The sequence below is a fragment of the Mustela erminea genome, chromosome X (genome assembly GCF_009829155.1).
Source record: "Mustela erminea isolate mMusErm1 chromosome X, mMusErm1.Pri, whole genome shotgun sequence".
NCBI classification, from domain to species: domain Eukaryota; kingdom Metazoa; phylum Chordata; class Mammalia; order Carnivora; family Mustelidae; genus Mustela; species Mustela erminea.
This window is the reverse complement of record NC_045635.1, coordinates 73597104-73622333: the sequence shown is the minus strand read 5'-3', so window position 1 is coordinate 73622333 and position 25230 is coordinate 73597104. Positions and strand designations below refer to the sequence as shown.

General features: G+C 37.2%; 1 protein-coding gene across 1 annotated transcript in view; it reads right to left on the bottom strand.

Annotated features, from left to right (window-relative positions):
* The window catches only part of DACH2 (dachshund family transcription factor 2), an 896917-nt gene that overhangs the window by 121702 nt on the left and 749985 nt on the right, over window positions 1-25230 (bottom strand). Inside the window, exons 7-8 of the mRNA XM_032330772.1 lie at window positions 21367-21502; window positions 17945-18028 (exon numbers count right to left, since the gene is read on the bottom strand). Of these exons, the coding sequence (XP_032186663.1) occupies window positions 17945-18028; window positions 21367-21502 (220 nt within the window). The remainder of the gene's footprint in view (window positions 1-17944; window positions 18029-21366; window positions 21503-25230) is intronic.

Genomic DNA, 25230 nt, shown 5'->3' with positions numbered 1-25230 from the left:
GAACGTGTATAGATTTGTAGTGGTGGTTACACAAATCTGTGTATGAGATAAAGTTCCATAGAAAGATACACACACAGACATACACACCACATAACTGCATGTAAAATTGGTGAAATATGAATAAGGTCTGTATATACAGAAAATGTAAATTTTCTGACTTTCATATTGTATTATAATTATGTAAGATATTGCTACTGGGAGAAACTGGTTGAATGAAATGCAGGATCTTTCTGTACTCTTTTTGAAACTTATTGTCAATCTACAATAGTTTCTAAATTTAAAAAAATTAAATAAAGGCAATTCAAAGAAAATTTCAAACTTTGCACAGTGAGAGTTATATAGCCGATGAGCTTTAACTAAGGTGTGATCCTTGCTAAAAGAGAATTTCCAGTGAGATATGTACTTTCTGTCTTTTCTATTTAGAATCACTAAAAAACATAAAATGTGTGAAACTGTTCATTTCACTTTCCTTTATGTAGTTTAGCTTCATCATAAAGTTTATTGGTAATGATGTTTGTATTTTAGTTGGTGCAATACATTGTCTCTCTTATTCAAGATAAAATAATATTCAGAAAATAAATTTTCTATTTCAACCAGAGTCAATATTAATTTTCAAATACCTAAATAGTAGCATTTGGTCTGAAAGTTTTGGCGTAGTATCTAACATTGTCTCAGAAATAAAGAGAGCAATAGGAGGGGAAATTTGGCAGAGATGTAGAAGACCCTGTTTCAATGGGTCCTCTAAAGTGAGCTAAATATCTACCTATGAACACTCTGAACACCTATGAAATCAGCCTGATATATAAGATTATACACTTCAGGATCTCTGTCAAGGCAGAAGACACCAGTGGAGAGGTAAAGTGGAGTGGGAACAATCAGACTGATATTGGAGAATAAACAGAAGTGAGAGGGAACCACTACAAGTGACCCACTGGAAAGTACTACCCCAATACAAAAGTGTCCTGTGTTTGGAGACCCTCATTAACTTGGAGTCTGGTTGAAAGCACTCAAAAAGAGCAAATGATCTTAAGGGATGACTAGTGGAACTGGGTGGTCACAGGCATGGGCCTAAGCCCACAGACCCAGGATGGCCACTGCTGGTGACCACCCATGCCAGAGAGAGTGCTGTGAAGCCCCCAGGCTTTGGTCCTTGAGCCCCCAGTTTCCACTGCTTGCACCACCACTCAGCTAGGCACACTCCCACACACCTGCTGGCACATATGCCGGAGTCTGGTGAGGATGCCAGCAAGCAGTCTCTAGAACTATAGCCATTTGCGCTCTGCACTCACTGTGTGACTGGGGTCTGAACTTCACTCCCCACTGGCACCTGAGAAAGCTCCATGCAGGTAATAGCCAGTGGTCTCTAGGACCAGCCAAAAGTCTGAACACTCCCAGCTGGGGCTTGGAAAACTCAGTGCACTATCTCTGATTGGGATCTCTCAGGCAGGCAGCAGTGTGTGAAACACTGAGATCTGGACCCCAGACAGCAGTCCCACCAAAGGCAAGCCACTAGAAGAGGGCTCCTTGAACCAATATCACTCGTGGTTTTAGTGGTACGGGGGTGCAGAGACAAGTGGGCACTTCAGGTGACTCCTGAGACAGTCACTGGGGACATGCACTGCCTGTGTGAGGTTACATGGCTTAGTTGAGTTTGCAGAGGGGGAGTCTGTGTGTTTTGGACCACCCAGAGGGAAGTAGACAGAGACTTCTCCCTGAGATAGAGTTCTGGGTGCAGTTTGCACCTCCAGATAACAAAAGCCTGAAAAACTGTTTTCCACAGAGCCTAGCCTCTTGATAGGGAGCAGGAGGACTCGACCCAAACAAGACTGACTAATAAACAACTCTGCAGGCCCCTCCTCCAGAAAGGCAGCCAAAAGACGATAAAAACAACCAAAGGGTCCCCATGAAACTGTAAAAACCCAGTATCAGGGGAAAAAAATATACTAAGCTCCTGGTATTACCCTTAAACCTATATATTTCATAGATACAACTTTTATTTTTAATTCGTTCTCACTATTCTTGTTCTTTTGAATTTTTTAAATCTACTTACTGTTATAAGAGTTTCAATACAACATATTCTATAATAACCTTTTAACTTGAATTTTTTCATACATATACCTGTGTTTTTCTTTTGCTTCTCTATTTTTTTTAATATACATACAGGTATAAGCATCAAGGTAATCCTCTTTCCCTAATCAATACTACCCCTATATATTAACCATTTTAATCTCCCTTTATCGCTGGAAAGTTGAGTACTTTAACAAAGATATCAAGATACACCCAGGAAGAATCAAAATAACATTCCTCACCCACATCAAGGATTTATAACCACCCACCCATCCTTTTCATCTGTCTTTGTTTCTGTGTATTTGTTTCTATTCTGATATTATATAAATCTTATCCTTGGGGCTCATTTCAGCTGGTTTTTTTTTCTTTTTCTTGTCATTATCTTTTGTCAGTCTTTTTGGTTGTCTGTTTATATTTGTATACATTATAAATCTTACCTTTGGGGCCCATTCTAGCTGGGTCTTCTTCCTTTTCTCTCTCTCTCTCTCTCTCTCTCTCTCTCTCTTTCTCTCTCTTTTCTCCTTTTTTTCTTTATTTTTAGTGGTGATTTTGATTGATGAGAATTCAGGGTGCACCTTGTCTGGATTGTGGTTGATATATTCAGCTACACATCCCTTCAACCACCTCTTACCAAAATGACTAGGAGGAGGAACACCCAACAGAGGAAAAATTCAGAGACTGTGTCCTCTCCTTCATAACAATTTGATATGTACATAACCAGCATGTTGGAAATGGAATGTAGGGTAAGAATTATCCAGGCAATGGCTATGTTGGAGAAAACCATTAATGACAACACGGAATATCTAAGGGCAAAAGAGAAAGCTGCCTGGAAAGAAGTTAAAAATTCTATCAGTCAGATCCAATCTAATCTAAATACTCTAACAGCTACAGTAACTGAGACAGAAGATACAATTAGGGATCTAGAGGATAAACTGGTAGAGAAAAGGGATAGGGGGAAGGCATGGAAGAAATAGCTTAGAAACCATGAGAACAGAATTAGGGAAATAAATGACACCATGAAAAGTTCCAGTGTCAGAATTATTGGGATCTCTGAGGGGGTGGAGAAAGAAAGAAAACTAGAAGATATAGTTGAAAAAATTCTGGATGAAAATTTCCCCAGTCTGGGGAATAGAACCAGTGTTCATGTCCTAGAGGGAAAAATACCAGCCCCCAAGATCAACAACTCTAGAAAGGTCGTGAGACACTTGATTGTGAGACTAGTGAATGATAATTTTAGACAAGAGCTCCAGAGGGCAGCTAGGGGGAAGAGATTCCTTACATACAGAAGAACATATATCAGAATAATGCCAGACCTGTCCACAGAAACATGGCAAGTCAGAAAGGGCTGGCAAGACAAATTCAGGACACTAAATAAGAAGAACATGCATCTAAGAGTATGTTATCCAACAAGGTTGACATTCAAAATGGATGGAGAGATAAAGAGCTTCCAAGACCAGCAAGATTTAAAAGAGTATGTGACCCCTGAGCCAGCACTACAAGAAATATTAAGAGGGGTCCCATAAAAGGAGAAATCCAAGAATGACATAGAACAGAAATTTACAGAGAAAATCTATAGAAACAAGGACTTCACAGGCATCATGATATCAATGAAAATATAACTTACAATAATCACTCTCACCATTAACAGCCTAAATTATTCCATAAATGGCACAGGATTTCAGATTGGATAAAATGATAGGACCTGTCCACTTGCTGTCTACAAGAGACCCATTTGGAACCTAAAGATACATCCAGACTGAAAGTGATGGGATGGAGAAGCATCTTTCATGGAAATGGGCCTCAAAAGAAGTATGGGGTAGGGATTCTCATATGAGATAAATTAGATTTTTAAAAAGAATGTAGTCAGAGATAAAAAAGGACACTACATCATTCTTAATGGGCCTATCCATCAAGAAGATCTAACAATTGCAAATATGTTTGCCCCTAGGAGCAACCAACTACATAAGTTGACTGTTAATCAAGATAAAGAGTCATATTGTTATGAATACATTAACAGTAGGGGATCTTAACATGCTGCTGTCAGTAATAGACAGATCATCCAAGCAGAAAATCAATAAAGAAACAAGAATTTTGAAGGACACATTGGACCAGATAGACCTCATGGATATACATAGATCATTTCACCCCCAAAAAACAGAATACTCATTCTTCTTGAGCTCACATGGAACTTTCCCCAGAATAGACCCTACACTGGGTCAAAATCAGGGCTCAAACGATACCAGAAGATTGAGATTATTCCCTGCATATTCTCAGACCACAATGCTTTGAAACTGGAACTCAACCACAAGAAAAGGTATGGAAAGAATTCAAACACTTGGAAACAAACGACCACCCTGCTTAAGAATGCTTGGGTCAACCAGGAAATCAAAGAATAATTTAAACAATTCATGGAAACCAATGAGAATGAAGATACATTGGTCCAAAACCTATGGGATATGGCAAAGGTGGTTCTAAGGGGGAAATACATAGCCATCCATGCCTCACTCAAAAAAAATAGAAAAATCCAGAATACACCAGGTCTCTTTACACCTTAAAGAACTGGAAAATCTAAAGCAACTTAAGCCAACCTCACACACAGGAAAGGAAATAATCAGGATTAGAGCAGAGATCAATGAGATAGAAACTAGAGCTACAGTAGAAAACATTGATGAAATGAGAAGCTGGATTTTTGAAAGAATCAATAAGATTGATAAACCACTGGCCAAACAAACCAAAAGAAAAGAGAGAGGACCCAAATTAATAAAATTATGAATGAAAAGGTAGAGACAGCAACCTACACTAAGGAAATCGAAACAATCATTAGAAATTATTATCAGAGGAGTCAAGATGGCAGAGAAGTAGCAGGCTGAGACTACTTCAGCTAGCAGGAGATCAGCTAGATAGCTTATCTAAAAATTGCAAACACCTGCAAATCCATCGGCAGATCGAAGAGAAGAACAGCAATTCTAGAAACAGAAAAAAACAACCACTTTCTGAAAGGTAGGACTGGTGGAGAAGTGAATCCAAAGCAATGGGAAGATAGACCCCGGGGGGAGGGGCCGGCTCCCGGCAAGCAGCGGATCAACAGAGCACAAAATCAGGACTTTTAAAAGTCTGTTCCACTGAGGGACATTGCTCCAGAGGCTAAACCGGGGCGAAGCCCATGCAGGGTCAGCGTGGCCTCAGGTCCCGCAGGGTCACTGAAGGATCAAGGGTGTCTGAGTGTTGCAGAGCTTGCGAGTATTGGAACGGGAAAGCCGGCTACAGAGACAGAGCCGACAGTAAGCTCACAGCTCGGGGGTACCTTGAACCAGCTGCAGGCTCCGTGAGCTCGGAGCGTGGCCGGAGGTCAGGCAGATGGGAGTTACTGGGCGCTGTTCTCTGAGGGCACACTGAGGAGTGGGGCCCCGGGCTCTTGGCTCCTCTGGGCCGGAGACCAGGAGGCCGCCATTTGTATTCCCGTCCTCTGGAACTCTACAGAAAGTGCTCAGGGAACAAAAGCTCCTGAAAGCAAAGCCGAGAAGATTACTCAGCCCAGCCCCTGGTAAGGGTGGTGCAATTCCGCCTGGGGCAAAGACACTTGAGAATCACTACACCAGGCCCCTTCCCCAGAAGATCAACAAGAGATCCGGCCAAGACTAAGCTCACCTACCAAGGAGTGCAGATTCAATACCAAGGAGAGCATCAGAATGCCAGAGGAGGAGAAAGGAAAGCACGGAACTCATGGCTTCTACCTGTGATTTTTCAGTCTTGCAGTTAATTTATTTTTTTTTCTGTTTCATTTTTTTTCTCTTCTTCTGATAAAATATTTTTTAACTTTTACCCTTTTCTTTTTTAAGGTTTTTTAACTAGTTTATCTAATATATATATTTTTTCTTTTTTATAATTTTCTTTATTCCTTTTCTTTTTTAATTCTTTTTTTTTCTTTCTTTCTTTTTGAACCTCTTTTTATTCCCTTTCTCCCTGCTCACGATTTGGGACCTCTTCTGATTTGGTTAAAGCATATTTTCCTGGGGTTGTTGCCACCCTTTTAGTATATTACTTGCTCCTTCATATACTCTTATCTGGACAAAATGACAAGGCAGAAAAACTCACCACAAAAAAAAAAAAAAAAAGAACAAGAGGCAGTACAGAAGGCTACGGACCTAATCAATACAGACATTGGTAATATGTCGGATCTAGAGTTCAGAATGACAATTCTCAAGGTTCTAGCCAGGCTCGAAAAAGGCATGGAAGATATTAGAGAAACCCTCTTGGGAGATATAAAAACCATTTCTGGAGAAATAAAAGAACTAAAATCTAACGAAGTTAAAATCAAAAAAGCTACTAATGAGGTGCAATAAAAAATGGAGGCTCTCACTGCTAGGATAAATGAGGCAGAAGAAAGAATTAGTGATATAGAAGACCAAATGACAGAGAATAAAGAAGCTGAGCAAAAGAGGGACAAAGAGCTACTGGACCACAAGGGGAGAATTCGAGAGATAAGTGACACCATAAAATGAAACAACATTAGAATAATTGGGATTCCAAAAGAAGAAGAAAGAGAGAGGGGAGCAGAAGGTATACTGGATAAAATTATTGGGGAGAATTTCCCCAATATGGCAAAAGGAGCGAGCATCAAAATTCAGAAGGTTCAGAGAACACCCCTCAAAACCAATAAAAATAGGCCCACACCCCATCACCTAATAGTAAAATTTACAAGTCTTAGTGACAAAGAGAAAATCCTGAAAGCAGCCTGGGAAAAGAAGTCTATAACATACAATGGTAAAAATATAAGATTGGCAGCAGACTTATCCACAGAGACATGGCAGGCCAGAAAGAGCTGGCATGATATTTTCAAAGCACTAAACAAGAAAAGCAGGCAGCCAAGAATACTATATCCAGCTAGGCTATCATTGAAAATAGAAGGAGAGATTAAAAGCTTCCAGGACAAACAAAAACTGAAAGAATTTGCAAACACCAAACCAGCTCTACAGGAAATATTGAAAGGGGTCCACTAAGCAAATAGAGACCCTACAAGTCGTAGATAAGAAAGGAGCAGAGAAAATATACAGTAACAGTCACCTTACAGGCAATACAATGGCACTAAATTCATATCTTTCAAAAGTTACCCTGAATATGAATGGGCTAAATACCCCAATCAAAAGACACAGGGTATCAGAATGGATAAAAAGACAAAACCCATCTATATGTTGCCTACAAGAAACTCATTTTAAGCCCAAAGACACATCCAGATTTATAGTGAGGGGGTAGAAAAGAATTTACCATGCTAATGGATATCAGAAGAAAGCAGGAGTGGCAATCCTTATATCAGATCAATTAAATTTTAAGCCAAAGTCTATAATAAGAGATGAGGAAGGACACTATATCATACTCAAAGGGTCTGTCCAACAAGAAGATCTAATAATTTTAAATATCTATGCCCCTAACGTGGGAGGAGCCAACTATATAAACCAATTAATAACAAAATCAAAGAAACACATCAACAATAATACAATAATAGTAGGGGACTTTAACACTCCCCTCACTGAAATGGACAGATCATCCAAGCAAAAAATCAACAAAGAAATAAAGACCTTAAATGACACAGTGGACCAGATGGACATCACAGATATATTCAGAACATTACATCCCAAAGCAACAGAATACACATTCTTCTCTAGTGCACATGGAACATTCTCCAGAATAGATCACATCCTTGGTCCTAAATCAGGACTCAACTGGTATCAAAAGATTGGGATCATTCCCTGCATATTTTCAGACCACAATGCCCTGAAGCTGGAACTCAACCACAAGAGGAAGTTTGGAAAGAACCCAAATACATGGAGATTAAACAGCATCCTTCTAAAGAATGAATGGGTCAACCGGGAAATTAAAGAAGAATTGAAAAAAATCATGGAAACAAATGATGATGAAAAGACAACAGTTCAAAATCTGTGGGACACAACAAAGGCAGTCCTGAGAGGAAAATATATAGCGGTTCAAGCCTTTCTCAAGAAACAAGAAAGGTCTAAGTACACAACCTAACCCTACACCTAAAGGAGCTGGAGAAAGAACAAGAAAGAAACCCTACACCCAGCAGGAGAAGAGAAATCATAAAGATCAGAGCAGAAATCAATGAAATAGAAACCAAAAAAACAATAGAACAAATCAATGAAACTAGGAGCTGGTTCTTTGAAAGAATTAATAAAATTGATAAACCCCTGGCCCGACTTATCAAAAAGAAAAGAGAAAGGACCCAAATAAATAAAATCATGAATGAAAGAGGAGAGATCACAACTAACACCAAAGAAATACAAACTATTATAAGAACATACTATGAGCAACTCTACGACAACAAATTTGACAATATAGAAGCAATGGATGCATTCCTAGAAACATATAAACTACCACAACTGAACCAGGAAGAAATAGAAAGCCTGAACAGACCCATAACCAGTAAGGAGATTGAAACAGTCATTAAAAATCTCCAAACAAAAGCCCAGGGCCAGAGGGCTTCCCAGGGGAATTCTACCAAACATTTAAAGAAGAACTAATTCCTATTCTCCTGAAACTGTTCCAAAAAATAGCAATGGAAGGAAAACTTCCAAACTCATTTTATGAGGCCAGCATCACCTTGATCCCAAAACCAGACAAGGATCCCATCAAAAAAGAGAGCTATAGACCAATATCCTTGATGAAAACAGATGCGAAAATTCTCACCAAAATACTAGCCAATAGGATTCAACAGTACATTAAAAGGATTATTCACCACGACCAAGTGGGATTTATTCCAGGGCTGTAAGGTTGGTTCAACATCCGCAAATCAGTCAATGTGATACAACACATCAATAAAAGAAAGAACAAGAACTATATGATACTCTCAATAGATGCTGGAAAAGCATTTGACAAAGTAGAGCATCCCTTCCTGATCAAAACTCTTCAAAGTGTAGGGATAGAGGGCACGTACCTCAATATCATCAAAGCCATCTATGAAAAACCCACCACAAATATCATTCTCAATGGAGAAAAACTGAAAGCTTTTCCGCTAAGGTCAGGAACATGAAGGGATATCCATTATCACCACTGCTATTCACATAGTACTAGATCCTAGCCTCAGCAATCAGACAACAAAAGGAAATTAAAGGCATCCAAATCGGCAAAGAAGAAGTCAAATTATCACTCTTCGCAGATGATATGATACTATATGTGGAAAACCCAAAAGACTCCACTCCAAAACTGCTAGAACTTGTATAGGAATTCAGTAAAGTGTCAGGATATAATATCAATGCACAGCAATCAGTTGCATTTCTCTACACAAACAGCAAGACAGAAGAAAGAGAAATTAAGGAGTCAATCCCATTTACAATTGCACCCCAAACCATAAAATACCTAGGAATAAACCTAACCGAACAGGCTAAGAATCTATACTCAGAAAACTATAAAGTACTCATGAAAGGAATTGAGGAAGACACAAAGAAATGGAAAAATGTTCCATGCTCCTGGATTGGAAGAATAACTATTGTGAAAATGTCTATGCTACCTAAAGCAATCTACACATTTAATGCAATTCCTATCAAAGTACCATCCATCTTTTTCAAAGAAATGGAACAAATAATTCTAAAATTTATATGGAACCAGAAAAGACCTCGAATAGCCAAAGGGATATTGAAAAAGAAAGCCAACGTTGGTGGCATCACAATTCCGGACTTCAAGCTCTATTACAAAGCTGTCATCATCAAGACAGCATGGTACTGGCACAAAAACAGACACATAGACAATGGAACAGAATAGAGAGCCCAGAAATAGACCCTCAACTCTATGGTCAACTAATCTTCGACAAAGCAGGAAAGAATGTCCAATGGAAAAAAGACAGCCTCTTCCACAAATGGTGTTGGGAAAATTGGACAGCCACATGCAGAAAAATGAAATTGGACCATTTCCTTACACCACACACAAAAATAGACTCAAAACGGATAAAGGACCTCAATGTGAGAAAGGAATCCATCAAAATTATTGAGGAGAACACAGGCAGCAACCTCTTCGACCTCAGCCGCAGCAACATCTTCCTAGGAACATCGCCAAAGGCAAGGGAAGCAAGGGCAAAAATGAACTATTGGGATCTCATCAAGATCAAAAGCTTTTGCACAGAAAAGGAAACAGTTAACAAAACCAAAAGACAAGTGACAGAATGGGAGAAGATATTTGCAAATGACCTATCAGATAAAGGACTAGTGTCCAAAATCTATAAAGAACTTAGAAAACTCAACACCCAAAGAACAAATAATCCAATCAAGAAATGGGCAGAGGACATGAACAGACATTTCTGCAAAGAAGACATCCAGATGGCCAACAGACACATGAAAAAGTGCTCCATATCACTCGGCATCAGGGAAATACAAACAAAAACCGCAATGAGATATCACCTCACACCAGTCAGAATGGCTAAAATAAACAAGTCAGGAAATGACAGATGCTGGCGAGGATGCGGAGAAAGGGGAACCCTCCTACACTGTTGGTGGGAATGCAAGCTGGTGCAACCACTCTGGAAAACAGCATGGAGGTTCCTCAAAATGTTGAAAATAGAACTGCCCTATGACCCAGCAATTGCACTATTGGGTATTTACCCTAAAGATAAAAACGTAGTGATCCGAAGGGGCACGTGCACCCGAATGTTTATAGCAGCAATGCCCACAATAGCCAAACTATGGAAATAACCTAGATGTCCATCAACTGATGAATGGATGAAGAAGATGTGGTATATATACACAATGGAATACTATGCAGCCATCAAAAGAAATGAAATCTTGCCATTTGCGATAACATGGATGGAACTAGAGCATATCATGTTTAGCGAAATAAGTCAAGCGGAGAAAGACAACTATCATATGATCTCCCTGATATGAGGAAGTCGTGATGCAACATGGGGGCTTAAGTGGGTAGGAGAAGAATCAATGAAACAAGATGGGATTGGGAGGGAGACAAACCATAAGTGACTCTCAATCTCACAAAATAAACTGAGGGTTGCTGGGGGGAGGGGGGTTGGGAGCTGGGGGGTGGGGTTATGGACATTGGGGAGGGTATGTGCTTTGGTTAGTGCTATGAAGTGTGTAAACCTGGCGATTCACAGACCTGTACCCTTGAGGGAAAAAAAAATATATATATATATGTTTATAAAAAATAAAAAATTTTAAAAAAATAGAAAAAAAGAGAAATTATTATCAACAGTTTTATGCCAATAAGTTAAGCAACCTAGACAAAATGGATGTATTTCTGGAAAAGTAGTAACTTCCAAAACTGAATCAGGATAAAATTGACAACCCGAATAGACCTATATCTAGTAATGGGATCGAAGCAGTGATCAAAAACCTCCTAAAAAACAAGAGACCAAGTCCTGAGGGATTCCTTGGAAAATTCTACCAAACATTAAAAGAAGAAATAATACTTATTCTCCTAACGCTGTTTCAAAAAAATAGAAAGAGAAGGAAAACTTCCAGATCTTTTTATGAAGCCAACATTACCCTGATACCCTAACCAGGCAAGGATCTCACCAAAACTTCCAAAATTTCAGACCAATACCCCTGATGAATATGGAAGCCAAGATTCTCAACAAGATCCTAGCTAATATGATCCAAAAGTACACTAAAATGATTATCCTCCATGACCAGGAAGGATTTATGCCTGGGATGCAAGGGTGGTTCAACATTTGCAAATTAATCAACGTGATAGAGCAATTCAGTAAGAGAAGAGAGAAGAACCATATGGCTCTCTCAAAAGATGCAGGAAAAAAAAAAAAACATTTGAGAAGATACAGCTTCAGTTCCTGATTAAAACCTTTCAAAGTATAAGGATAAAGGGAACATTCCTCAAATGCATAAAATCTTTCTATTAAAAAACCCACAGCAAATCTCATCTCAATGGGGAAAAGCTGACAGCCTTCCCCTTTGAGATCAGGAACACGACAAGGATATCCACTCTTGCCACTGCTGTTCAACATAGTACTAGAAGTCCTATCAACAGCAATCAGACAACAAAAATAAAGAAAGGTATTCAAATTGGAAAAAGAAGAACTCAAACTATCTCTCTTTGCAGATGACATGATTCTTTATATGGAAAACCCAAAAGAGCCCACCCACAAACTATGAGAACTCATACAGCAATACAGTAATGTGGCAGGATACAAAATCATTCTACAGAAATCAGTTGCTTTCCTATACATTAACAATGAAAATACAGAAAGGGAAATTAGAGAATGGATTCCATTTACTATAGCACCAAGACGTAAGATACCTGGGAATAAACCTAACCAAAGAGGTAAAGGTTCTGTACTCGAGGATCTGTACAGAACACTCATGAAAGAAACTGAAGATACAAAAAGATGGAAGGGCATTCCATGCTCATGAATTGGAAGAATAAACGTTGTTAAATTGTCTATACTGTCTAGAGCAATTTACACTTTCAATGCCATCCTGATAAAATTCCACTGGCATTTTTCAAACAATCCTAAAATGTGAGTGGAACCAGAAGAGACCCTGAATTGCTAAAGAAATGTTGAAAAAGAAAAACAAAACTAGGTGTATCCTGTTGCTTGATTTCATGCTTTACTACAAAGCTGTGACCACCAAGACAGCATGGTACTGGAACAAAAACAGACAAATAGGCCAGTGGAACTGAGTAGAGAGCCCAGATATGGACCATCAACTCCATGGTCAAATAATCTTTCACAAAGAATGAAAAAATATACAACGGAAAAAAGATAGTCTCTTCAATAAATGGTGCTGGGAAAATGGGACAGCTATGTCCCATTTTCTTACACCATTTTCTTACACCATACACAAAGATAAACCCAAAATGGATAAATGACCTCAACATGAGGCATAATTCTATCAAAATCCTAGAGGAGAATATAGGCAGTAACCTCTTCAACATTGGCCACAGCAACTTTTTCCAAGACATGTCCCCAAAGGCAAGGGAAACAAAAGCGAAAATGAACTTTTTAGGCTTTGTCATGATGAAAAGCTTCTGTACAGCAAAGGAAACAGTCAACAAAACAAAGAGGCAACCCATGGAATGGGAGAAAATATTCGCAAATGACAGTACAGACAAAGGGCTGATATCCAAGATCTATAAAGAACTCCTCAAACTCAACACACACAAAACAGATATTTACGTCAAAAAATGGGCAAAAGACATGAACAGACACTTGTCCAAATAAGACATACAAATCTCCCTGATGGCTAATTTACAAATCTCCCTGATGGCTAATGGTAATTAGCCATCAGGGAGATTTAGGTCAAAACCACATTGAGAGGGGCACCTGGGTAGCTCAGTGGGTTAAAGTCCCTGCCTTCTGTTCAGGTCATAATCCCAGGGTCCTGAAATCGAGCCCCACATCGGGCTCTCTGCTCGACAGGGAGCCTTCTTCCCTTCCTCTTTCTTTGCCTGCCTCTCTGCCTACTTGTGATCTCTGTCTGTCAAATAAATAAAATCTTAAACGCACACACACACACACACACACACACACACACACACACGAGTGCATGGATATTGAGATACCCCCTTACACCAGTTAGAATGTTCAAAAGCAAGAAAACAGTGAACAACAAGTATTGGAGAGGATGTAGAGAAAAGGGAACCCTCTTTCACTGTTGGTAGGAATGCAAGTTGGTCCAGCCACTTTGGAAAACTGTGTGGAGACTCCTTAAGAAATTAAAAATAGAGCTTTCCTACGACCCTGCAATTGCTCATCTGGGTATTTACCCCAAATATACAGATGTAGTGAAAAGAAGGGCCATCTGTACCCCAATGTTCCCAGTAGCAATGGCCGCAATCGCCAAACTGTGTAAAGAGCCAAGACGCCCTTCCACAGATGAATGGGTAAAGAAGAAGTTGTCCATATATATAATGGAATATTATGATTCCATCAGAAAGGATGAATACCCAACTTTTGTAGCAACATGGACGGGACTGGAGGAGATTATGCTGAGAGAAATAAGTCAAGCAGAGAGAGTCAATTATCATATGGTTTCAATTACTTGTGGAGCATAAAGAATAACACAGATGACATTGGGAGTTGGAGAGTAGAAGTGAGTTGCGGGAAATCAGAGGGGGAGATGAACAATGAGAGACTGGGGTCTCTGAGAAACAAACTGAGGGTTTTGGAAGTGAGGAGGGTGAAGGGTTGAGTGAGCTTGGTGATGGGTATTAAGGAGGGCACATATTGCATGGAGCACTGGGTATGGTACATAAGCAATGAACTTTGGAACACACACAAAAACAAAATAAATAAATAACAACTAAAAAAAAAAGAAATAGAAAGAGCAAATCATTTGATTGAATAGAGAACATTTAAATTATTGGTGTCAACATATAGCCCAAATTCTGCTCTAAACTGAAATTAGTCCATTTGTATAAAAAACAAACATGATAATACTTTAATTTTAGATGAGATATACTTTAGATTCTTACAATCAAAGAAAGTTAAAATTATTGCTTTTCATCTGTATCCTGTGGACTGATTTATACTGTAATGGTTTAGTGGACTCAAGTCTTGGGCTAGTTGTTAAATTTATTTTTTCACTGTTCCTGTAGAATACCAGACTTGATCATCAATGCTTCTTATACATGTAAAGTTACCAATAAACAAACTCAAGTACACATGCAAATACAAGTACAAAATTCAAAATATCAGTAACCTCTATTCATGCTAGTGGCTTGAGAAACCACTGGCTGCCATGTGAAGATGATCTTGCTCTATGCCTTTGCTTCCACATGGTTTAAACTACAGTGAATAGTCACAACTGCTCTACTCTAAAGAATTCCAGAACTGGGGTGCCTGTGTGACACATTTGGTTAAGCATCTGCCTTTGGCTGAGGTTATGATCCCAGGGTCCTGGGATCAAGCCCTGTGTGAGGCTCACCACTCAGTGGGGAGTCTGCTTCTCTCTCTTCCTGCTGTTCCCTCTGCTTGTTCTTTCTCTTTGAAAAATTAAATTGCATGTGTTACATGGTTTTTAACAATCAGTTCTGGAATTCTTTCTTTTTCCTAATATTTTATTTATTTGTCAATTTGTTTGACAAGGTCTGTGGAAAAATAAAATCAGAGGTTTCTCTTAACTGATCTGTTTAGTCAAAATACTTGAGTCAAAACTAAAATACCAATTCGGTAAGTCACTTTGTACAGAGTCTAAATGGAAATCACTGTCAGGAAATCCCAGACTATAGAGAGGTGGAAATGGCTGCATATGAAAATTCAAGGAGAAATGTAAATTATCGAGGCATGTATTGTTCTATCACCCAGTATTACTTGAATGGTAATTCTTCATTTTTCTAAAGTTTCCACATAATAGCAAAGGTGGCATTTTATAATTTCCAGAGCTATAAATCATTTTAAAAATAATGATGCTATTACTCAAAACAGATGTGAAAACATAGGTTTGCCACAAGTGTATTAACTGCTTACTTGTCATATTTGATGATGTTGAGACTTTTACTTTAACTTTACTTCCTTTTAATAACTCAGATTTATTGAAGAAAATATATTTTATCTTAATATCACATATATAACTGGTAGGATTTGACATCAAATGTCACATTTAAAGGAAAGTTTTCCACTATAACCTAGGTACAGTTTAATATGCCACTCCTATCAATGACCTCATCAGAATGTGTGACCAATCCATTTGATTGAAATGAGTAAAACTGCCATTCCCAAAGCAAGAGATTCAGAAATACCAGTACATACTATTGTGTATTTTATGAAAAACAGTTATTGTACATTTATACTAGCATTCCAGCTACTTTTTTAAAGATTTTATTTATTTATTTATTTTTCTTGCATTTTTTCTTATCTATACTTTTTTTTTAAACATATAATATATTTTTATCCCCAGGGGTACAGGTCTGTGTATCGCCAGTTTTACACACTTCACAGCACTCACCATAGCACATACCCTCCCCAATGTCCATAACCCCCCGTCTCCAAACCCCCCTCCTCCCAGCAACCCTCAGTTTGTTTTGTGAGATTAAGAGTCACTCATGGTTTGTCTCCCTCCCAATCCCATCTTGTTTCATTTATTCTTCTCTTACCACCTTAACCATCCATGTCGCATCTCCACTTCCTCATATCAGGGAGATCATGTGATAATTGTCTTTCTCCGATTGAGTTATTTCGCTAAGCATGATACCCTCTAGTTCCATCTACGTTGTCTCAAATGGCAAGATTTCATTTCTTTTGATGGCTGCATAGTATTCCATTGTGTATATATATATCACTTCTTTATCCATTCATCTGTTGACAGAACTCATGGCTTTCTCCCCATGATTCTTTAGAAAGATTTTATTTATTTATTTGACAGATAGAGATTGCAAGTAAACAGAGAGGCAGGCAGAGAGAGAGGGGGAGTAGCAGGCTCCCTGCTGAGCAGAGATCCTGATGCAGGGCTTGATCCCAGGACCGAGGTCATGACCTGAGCCAAAGGCAGAGGCTTAACCCACTGAGCCACCCAGATGCCCCAACAAGCTTATTTTTCATAAGACACAGTACTGTGTACTGGAGCACTGCAACACACAGGCCAGCCCTAAATGCCATTTTGACTTATGGGTTTTGCAGTTCTGATAGAATCACATATATCATGTGCAGCTGGAGATTTTCCTAGAAAAGTTGTTTTACTACCACACTGTCCTTCAAATAGTCATGACTTCATGGTAAAGAGGTCTCAGGAACAAATTGTTGCTGGGTTGAAATTTCAGCTTTAACTAGAATACCATTACCTGTATAAGAGCTTGGGTATTTTAATATATTAAAACTGGCTTCTTCTATTCTGGGAAGTGTTCTTAAATCAATCGTTTACATCTTGGAGCCCCAGAGGGTATAGCCTTTTAGCGTTTGGGTAAGAAATGACTAAACATGTGGCAAGGAAACCAACCATGGATCAATGAAATTAAAATCATACATTATTCCAAATTCTAACTAAAATGCTCATCTATGTAATTAGGGAGAAGTTCAGTCTACAGAAGAAAGAAAAAATTTCTCCATTAACTCTTCGGGTCATGAAGTCATTTTTTCTATATATTGTGACTAGTAGAAATAGAAAAATATACCCTATGCTGAAGTACAAACAGGCCATTTCGTGATCTGATAAATTTCATGTTAGCTTATGCTTTTTAGCTTAGAGTTACTGTTTAATTCACAATGAAAGACATAATGTATAGCCTATAACACATGCCAGTATGTTTTCTTTTTTTCTTATCCTTTAGTCTTTTAAACAAAATTATACTCAGTTTTTATATCAAGATAGCATGACTTTGAAATTCTTACTCTCCCTACCTTCTTTAAACTGATATTCTAAGAGAAAACTGAACACTGTGAAGAAATGATACATGTACCTCAATGGATCAAAAGCTAGATTGGTATCATATCTATCAACACTCAGGTAAATACTTGGTTGGAGTAACTTGCTAGGCTTTCCTTTGAAATGTCCAGATAAGCATATATTTTAAAAATCTCTTTTGATTGTTGGGGGAACATCTTTTCTTCATGACAGCAACATGTTTTTTTCACATGTAACTATCAAATGGTGAGTCACTTAAACTTAGTTAACAAAGTGCATACATAATAACTTAAGAGTCAGATGTTTCTGATCAGGCATTATAAAAGGCCTTAAAGTGTAGTTTCCAATCACAAGCACAGAAAAACTTCAGGCTGATATGTAATTTATTGATATTAAATAAACAAGCTACAGGCAAACACATTTTTTTTACTACTAAAAGAATTTATCTGAAGCCAGTATAAATATATTCTGTTTAGAATATGTAGATGCAATATACAGCACTGGAATGTTAATTCAGTTGCTATCTAATATTTATATGTCCATCAAATAAGCAAAAATCATATTACCTTTATTATCCCTTTGGAATTTTTTGATTGTTGGTCCATTATTCTGATCAACAATAAGTTCCTCTCTATTGTTGGGCATCATAGCTATAAATGAAACACAAAACTGAGTAACTTCTTTGCAAAATACCCAAAGGAAAGGTAGAAAATATTATATAAATAGATCTCTTACTCCAATAACAACTAACATGAACTGTATACATCCCCATTTCTGAAACAGTGGAATCATTTATGTTGATTTGATGATTATGTAATTTAAAAACCAAGAAGCTGCTCAATCATGTGAGTTTTCATTTTTTTAAATATTTTATTTATTTATTTGCTAGAGAGAGAGAGAGAGCATGAGTAGACAGAGAGGCAGGCAGAGGGAGAGAGAGAAGCAGACTCTGCTGAGCAGAGAGCTTGATGAAGGTCATCATCCCAGGACCCAGAGATCATGACCTGAGCTAAAAGCAGATGCTTAACAGACTGAGTTGCCCAGGTGTCCCAGTCATGTGAATTTTTAAAGTGGAATTAATATACAGTGCATATGTAATTGCCCACATATTTTCTTTAAGTCATTTTAAATATTTGCTTTTCTAAAAATCATATGCAAATTAGCTATTTACCTGCATAATTATAATCTAGTTCCCAAAATGTTTCTAGAAAGAATTTGTCACTTAATTTAATGAGTTAAAATAATTACAGATTTAACTCATTTTATATAATTTTTTTATAAACACATAGAGCAAAATTAATAGGTAAAGGATAACTTTCTGGTAATTAATTATATAAAGGCTTTTTCAGAAAACATTTATATTGAAAGAGGAAAAACATGCCAATTTTCATAGTTCATCATTTAATTCTCTTTTGTTATATTTTATTAAAATATTATGTTGTTAGGCTCACTTGGTTAAGCATCTGCCTTTGGCTCAGGTCTTGATCCCAGGGTCCTGGGATAGAACTCCATGTCAGTCTTCCTACTCAGTGGGGAGCCTTCTTCTCCCTCTCCTTCATGCTTGTCTCTCATCCTCAAATAAATACATAAAATCTTAAAATAATTGTTTTGCTCTATAGTCATTTTAACCCACAAATCCTCAAACTTTTTTTTCATTTATAGACAATTTCACTATTATGCTCAAGACACCTGCGAATGTGCATAGACAGCCTAATTACTGCGAGTGGAATTAGAAATATTTTATGTGGTTAATATATTTTTTAGGATATTACATTGCTTTAGAAGTATTTGACTTTACTTCTAAGTGTAAGATACCATTCCCTTTCAGTATACCTATCATATAGCATATTTCCTTATGTGTTCTGCTCTTAGCCACCCCCTAATAAATAATTCTCTCTCTCATTTCTCTCCCCGACCCCTCATCAATACAAAGATTATCCTGACATAATAATGAGTGTTTTGTTTCTTAATTCATTAGTGGTCATCTGGCTATATCTGCTTCTCAGACTCCTTAAATCAGTTGCACACAGTTTTGTTACAACCAGGTAATCTGTGTCCAAAAGCTGTAATAAAGTAAAGCTAGAAAACCATCACCTCTTCCAGAAATTAAACTTACTGCCTTAGAGCCACTAGCCTCAAGTTCTAGCTCAGTGGTTCTTAACTCTGGCTGCAGGTTAGAATCTCGTGAGGAGACACTGAAAATCAAAACAAAACAGGCTCTATTCCAGACTAGGTAAATCAGACTCTGAGCATGTAACCTGGGCATCCAAATTTGTAAATGCTCCATAAGTGATTATACTGGGAAGCCAGATTTGAGACTCTTTGGTCTTACTATTAGCCACAAACAATATATAATATTCACAGGCTAAATAAAACCTGGATAAATTTCTAAAAGGCAGAAATAAACTTCACCCTTCCCCAGCACAAATTCATAAACTAACACCTCTGCAAATCCCTCAAATTCCTCTCCTACCCACAAACAAACAAACAAACAAATAAAAAACACAATTTTGGAATGGCTTAAAGCAATTGCTGTTATGAACTATAAAACCTTAGATTTCATATAAAGAATGTCTTTACAGAGTAAGACTAAAACAGGAAGGGAAATCATTTTTCTTGGATTCCTGGGTGGCTCAGTTGGTTAAGCAAATGCCTTCACCTCAGGTCATGATCCCAGAGTCCCAGGATCAAGTCCCACACTGGGCTCCCAGCTCCATGGGGAGTCTCATTCTCCCTCTGATCTTTTCCCCTCTCATGCTCTCTTTTACTTTCTCTCTCTCTCAAATAAACAAACTGAATCTTAAAAAAAAGAAATATTTTTTCCTAAAGGAAATAGATATTTAGGAAATTGGATTGTATAGATACAAAAGATTAATAAATATTTTACCTGTCTCATTTGGTTCATAATTATTATATACAAAATGAGAATTGTTACAACTGAATGCACTCGATAATACCTGTTTACCTAAGGAAAATCAGACATCAAGGGATAATAAACAATCAGGGTAAATCTACAAAGACAAAAATAGTGGTCATCCTTCACACTTCCTGAGTACTTTAAACTTCTCAAGAGTTTTTTCACTAATTATTTCATTTGATCTCACAAAAATCCAGTGCATTAGGCATGGCAGTAATTATTTCCATATATAAAATAAAGAAACTCATGATGATTAAGTGACATACCCATGGTCTCATAGCTACTCAGTTCCAGAACTATGGCTAGATTCAAGTCTCCAACATACTACATCACTGACAATACTGTTTTAGTATTACTGGGATAGTGTCTATGGTGTGAGACTTCCAAGATATTTTTTTTTAAAAAGGAAAAACATGTTAAATATTTTTACCTAAGTTATTGAGATTGTGGCAAAATGTATCTATTTTTTTAAGATTTTTTTTATTTATTTGACAGAGAGCTATCACAAGTAGGCAGAGAGACAGGCAGAGAGAGAAGGAGAAGCAGGCTCCCTGCTGAGCAGAGAGCCTGATGCAGGGCTCGATCTCAGGACCCTGAGATCATGACCTGAGCCAAAGGCAGAGGCTTAACCCACTGAGCCACCCAGGTGCCCCAAAATTGTGTCTTGATTTACTTTTCCATCAATCTTAAATGATCAACTGTGTAAAAGATATTTTAATTTTCATTACTCAAAGATCTTGTGAATATAGCATATGTCCTATATCACATGAACTCTTAAATACCAATATGTTGAACTAACATATACTCTTCAAAGATCCCATCATATTGTTCTCAAGTAATCCAGTGACACAGTGAATGAAGACCCTTCCAGAGAAGAAACTTCTAACACTTCAAGTTTCATTTGCTGTTCATATTGCTTCAGCAATAAAAAAAAAAAAAAGACCACTTTAAAAAGTCATTTTTATTAAGGAGGCATCAACTCCTCCACGTTCTTTCTCCCACTTCTATTGACTAATGAAGAAATTCCCAAAAGAATATCTTTTAATTTCTTGTTTTAGATGAAATACTTACCCATTCTCTCTGAATGGTGATCCATGTGAGAGGGAGAGCTGGACACACTGCTGCTGGGGTGGGAGGAAATCTGACTTTCAGGATTATGATTCTCTTCCAGAGAGGGGGCAGGAGAAAGACTCTCTGGGATCCGTTCCTGACACAAAAGTAAACACAATAGGGAATTTCATCTGTTCACCAAGTTTTTCAGGTTGGTTGAGTCCATAACATTTGAAATTTTGACCTTTCACTTATCCCAAAAGCATAGATGCTCATGATACTTGGTCTTAAACTTGTATCTTCAGACAAATGCATATTTTTTTGTTCTTATAAAATTAATGAGATATTATGGAGGCCAATAAGAGAACGTGAAAGGACTCAGTACCACACTGGATATATGTAAGAGGTTCAAGAAAGTTTAGTTTCCATTTCCTTTCCTAGAAAATTCATAAAGAATTATGAATATAGGTGTGCAATGAAGATTATTGTTATTGTAAACTCTTATATTTATATAAAGTATATGCCAAAGCCTGGAGAGTGATCTTACTCTCTAAGAAGATCTTCCAAAAGTAAACATTTGAGAACTTAGGAATAAAACTCACAAATAGTGCCATCTGGTACATATTGAGTGTTTGGGCACAAATAAAAATCATAGAAACAATACACATGAACTCTATCAGACTTTAGGAATTTACGCTGAATTCTGCCAGCAAAATGCTTTGGTAGTACCAGGACACAATGATAGGTTTCCCAAATTAACACTAAAACCTGTAAATATCAATTTCTTAGTATCATTTAGATTTTTATAATTTTAAATATGAATTAGAATAAAAATAAAATATATTTCACATATCTCTACAGTAACTGTGACAGTTATCAAGACTTTTATGATTATGAATATTGTTATAAAACTTTGAAATTATTCATTATGTTGATATATCACAATCATTCAACCAATTTGATCACTAGAAAAACCAAATTGCTGTGTTTATGCCTATATGCAATAAATGTGAGAGGGTAATAGACATGCTGGGACAGATAATGTTTAACCTATAAAATATTTAATTCATCCGTAATAATTTCTTAAATATTCTAATTATATGTAATTACAACATCTGTATTCTAATTATCATAACACTAAGAATTAGTTTGTCAAATATGTGCTTGTACATTTTCACATTGATTTTGCATGAAAGGCCTAAATTTTATTAATTCCGCGAAGAAAACTGTTGTTTATTTAAATACAGAAATTGTAGCACAAGAGTTAAGGCTTATTATTTCACTAGTAGAAGTTAACATTTTGCAGTGTCTACAATTGTATCAGGTGGAATAGTAATAGGCAAAATAGTGGCCCCCAAAATATCCATTCCACATCCTAATGACTGAGACCTGTGAATATGTTACATCACATGTAAATATGTTATATGACATCATAAATGGATTTTTCAGATTTGAGTGAGGCCTCTGAGATAGATAAATTACACTTAGAGGGATGCCTGGATGGTTCAGTCAGTTAAGACACTGCCTTCAGCTCAAGTCACCATCCCAGGGTCCTGGGATCAAGTCCTGCATTGGGGGGGGGGTCCTTCCTCAGCAGGGAGCCTGCTTCTCTCTCTGCCTCTGCTTACCACTCTGCCTGCTTGTGCTCTCTGTCTCTCTCTCTCTCTGATAATAAATAAACAAACAAATAAACAAATAAAGTCTTTTTTAAAAATTACACTTAGAGGCAGAAAGGGGAAGTCAGTGGGAGATGTTACAGAATAATAATCAGAGAGATACATTTCTGCCTTTGAAGTTGGATGAAGGGAACTATGAGCCAAGAAACAAGAAGCCAAGATGGCTTCTACAAGGTGAAAAATCAAGGAAATAGATTCATCCCTGGAAGCTACAGAAAGAAATGCAGTCCTGCCAACACCTTGATTTTAGCTCCGTGATACCTATGTTAGACATCCAACTTACAGAACTGTAAGAAAATAAATTTGCATTTTTTAAACCACTGAACTTGTCATATTTTGTTATAGCAGCAATAAAACACTAATACAATTATCAATGTAGTTTTCTATTATTATTTAGCATATAACTAACATCTGATCATTTTAACAAAATGACTTTTAGTATATTAGCTGCAGTATTATATCCTAGGTAAATACTGATGATTATAATAAATTTATGTTATATTTAAAGGCTCTATAACTGTTGTCATACCTCAGGGAAAAAAAAGTCTTAAAACAGAGAAATATACATTCTATTTATATTTACTACACAGATAAATATCTAATTGCAAAAACAATGAATACTGTTACACTGAAAAGAAATAAAAAAAACACATTGAGATAACACCTTACACAAGTTAAAGTGGCCAAAATTAACAAGACAGGAAACAACATGTATTGGAGAGGATGTGGAGAAAGGGGAACCCTCTTCCACTGTTGGTGGGAATGCAAGTTGGTGCAGCCTCTTTGGAGAACAGTGTGGAGATTCCTCAAGAAATTAAAAATAGAACTTCCCTATGACCCTTCTATTGCACTCCTGGGTATTTACCCCAAAGATACAGATGTAGTGAAAAGAAGGGCCATCTGTACCCCAATGTTTATAGCAGCAATGGCCACGGTCGCCAAACTGTGGAAAGAACCAAGATGCCCTTCAACGGATGAATGGGTAAGGAAGATGTGGTCCATATACACTATGGAGTATTATGCCTCCATCAGAAAGGATGAATACCCAACTTTTGTAGCAACATGGACGGGACTGGAAGAGATTATGCTGAGTGAAGTAAGTCAAGCAGAGAGAGTCCATTATCATTTGGTTTCACTTATTTGTGGAGCATAAGAAATAGCACAGAGGACATGGGGAGACAGAGAGAAGGGAGTTGGGGGAAATTAGAGGGGGAGATGAACCATGAGAGACTATGGTCTCTGAAAAATAACCTGAGAGTTTTGAAGGGGCAGGAGTTGGGAAGTTGGGTGAGCCTGGTGGTGGGTATTATGGAGGGCACTTATTACATGGAGCACTGGGTATGGTGCATAAACAATGAATCTTGGAACAATGAAAAAAATAAATGAAACAAAAATTAATAAAAACAAATTGCAACACTACATATACAGCACAAAATAAAAGGAAACATATAAGCAAAGCAGAAGAAAAGAATCAAGTTTTTACTTTGTAAAAATGACACTTGTATCCTGCAGTGATGGTCTGAGGATAGACAACAAGTTATATACAGCCCTTATACCACATTATTTTACTTTATGAGAAGACTAGTAGCTCATTAGTTGTGAAAATCAACCTAAACTGTCATGATTTAAAACACATTCTTTTTAGTATATGTACACAAACACACCCCAATGAAAGGATTTTCATATATATGGTCAAAATTCATTTTTTGACTTTCACTGTTGTATAGCCTCAATGATTCTATGCCAAAATGTGTATATAAAGTGTAGAACATTCCGTATTTGTCTTTGAATTGTAACATTGAAAATTTGTTGAAAAATATATAATTCAATGAACTACATTTAAATTTCATGGACACCTGAATGGATGGACAGGGACAAAGTACAGCAGTTAACAGGCAAAAATAGAACAGAACAAACAAAATCACTGTATGGTGGCAAACAGGAATCATACACACATGAGAATTCAACTGACAGTGATATTTGTTCTTGTCCACTCTGCCTAATAAAAAATGAAAGTTCACTTTGAATTAAAAAAATTAAAAGAACATCTACACAAATAGAAATGTTATGAAAATGAGAAAAAATACAATACTGTAAAGGAAGATCTCCCAAATGCTTAAAATTAGTAAATGATCAAATACTATGAACTCAAATAACTTACTCTTAAACTCCTTCTTTGACATTTTCAACACCATATTTGGTGAAACAA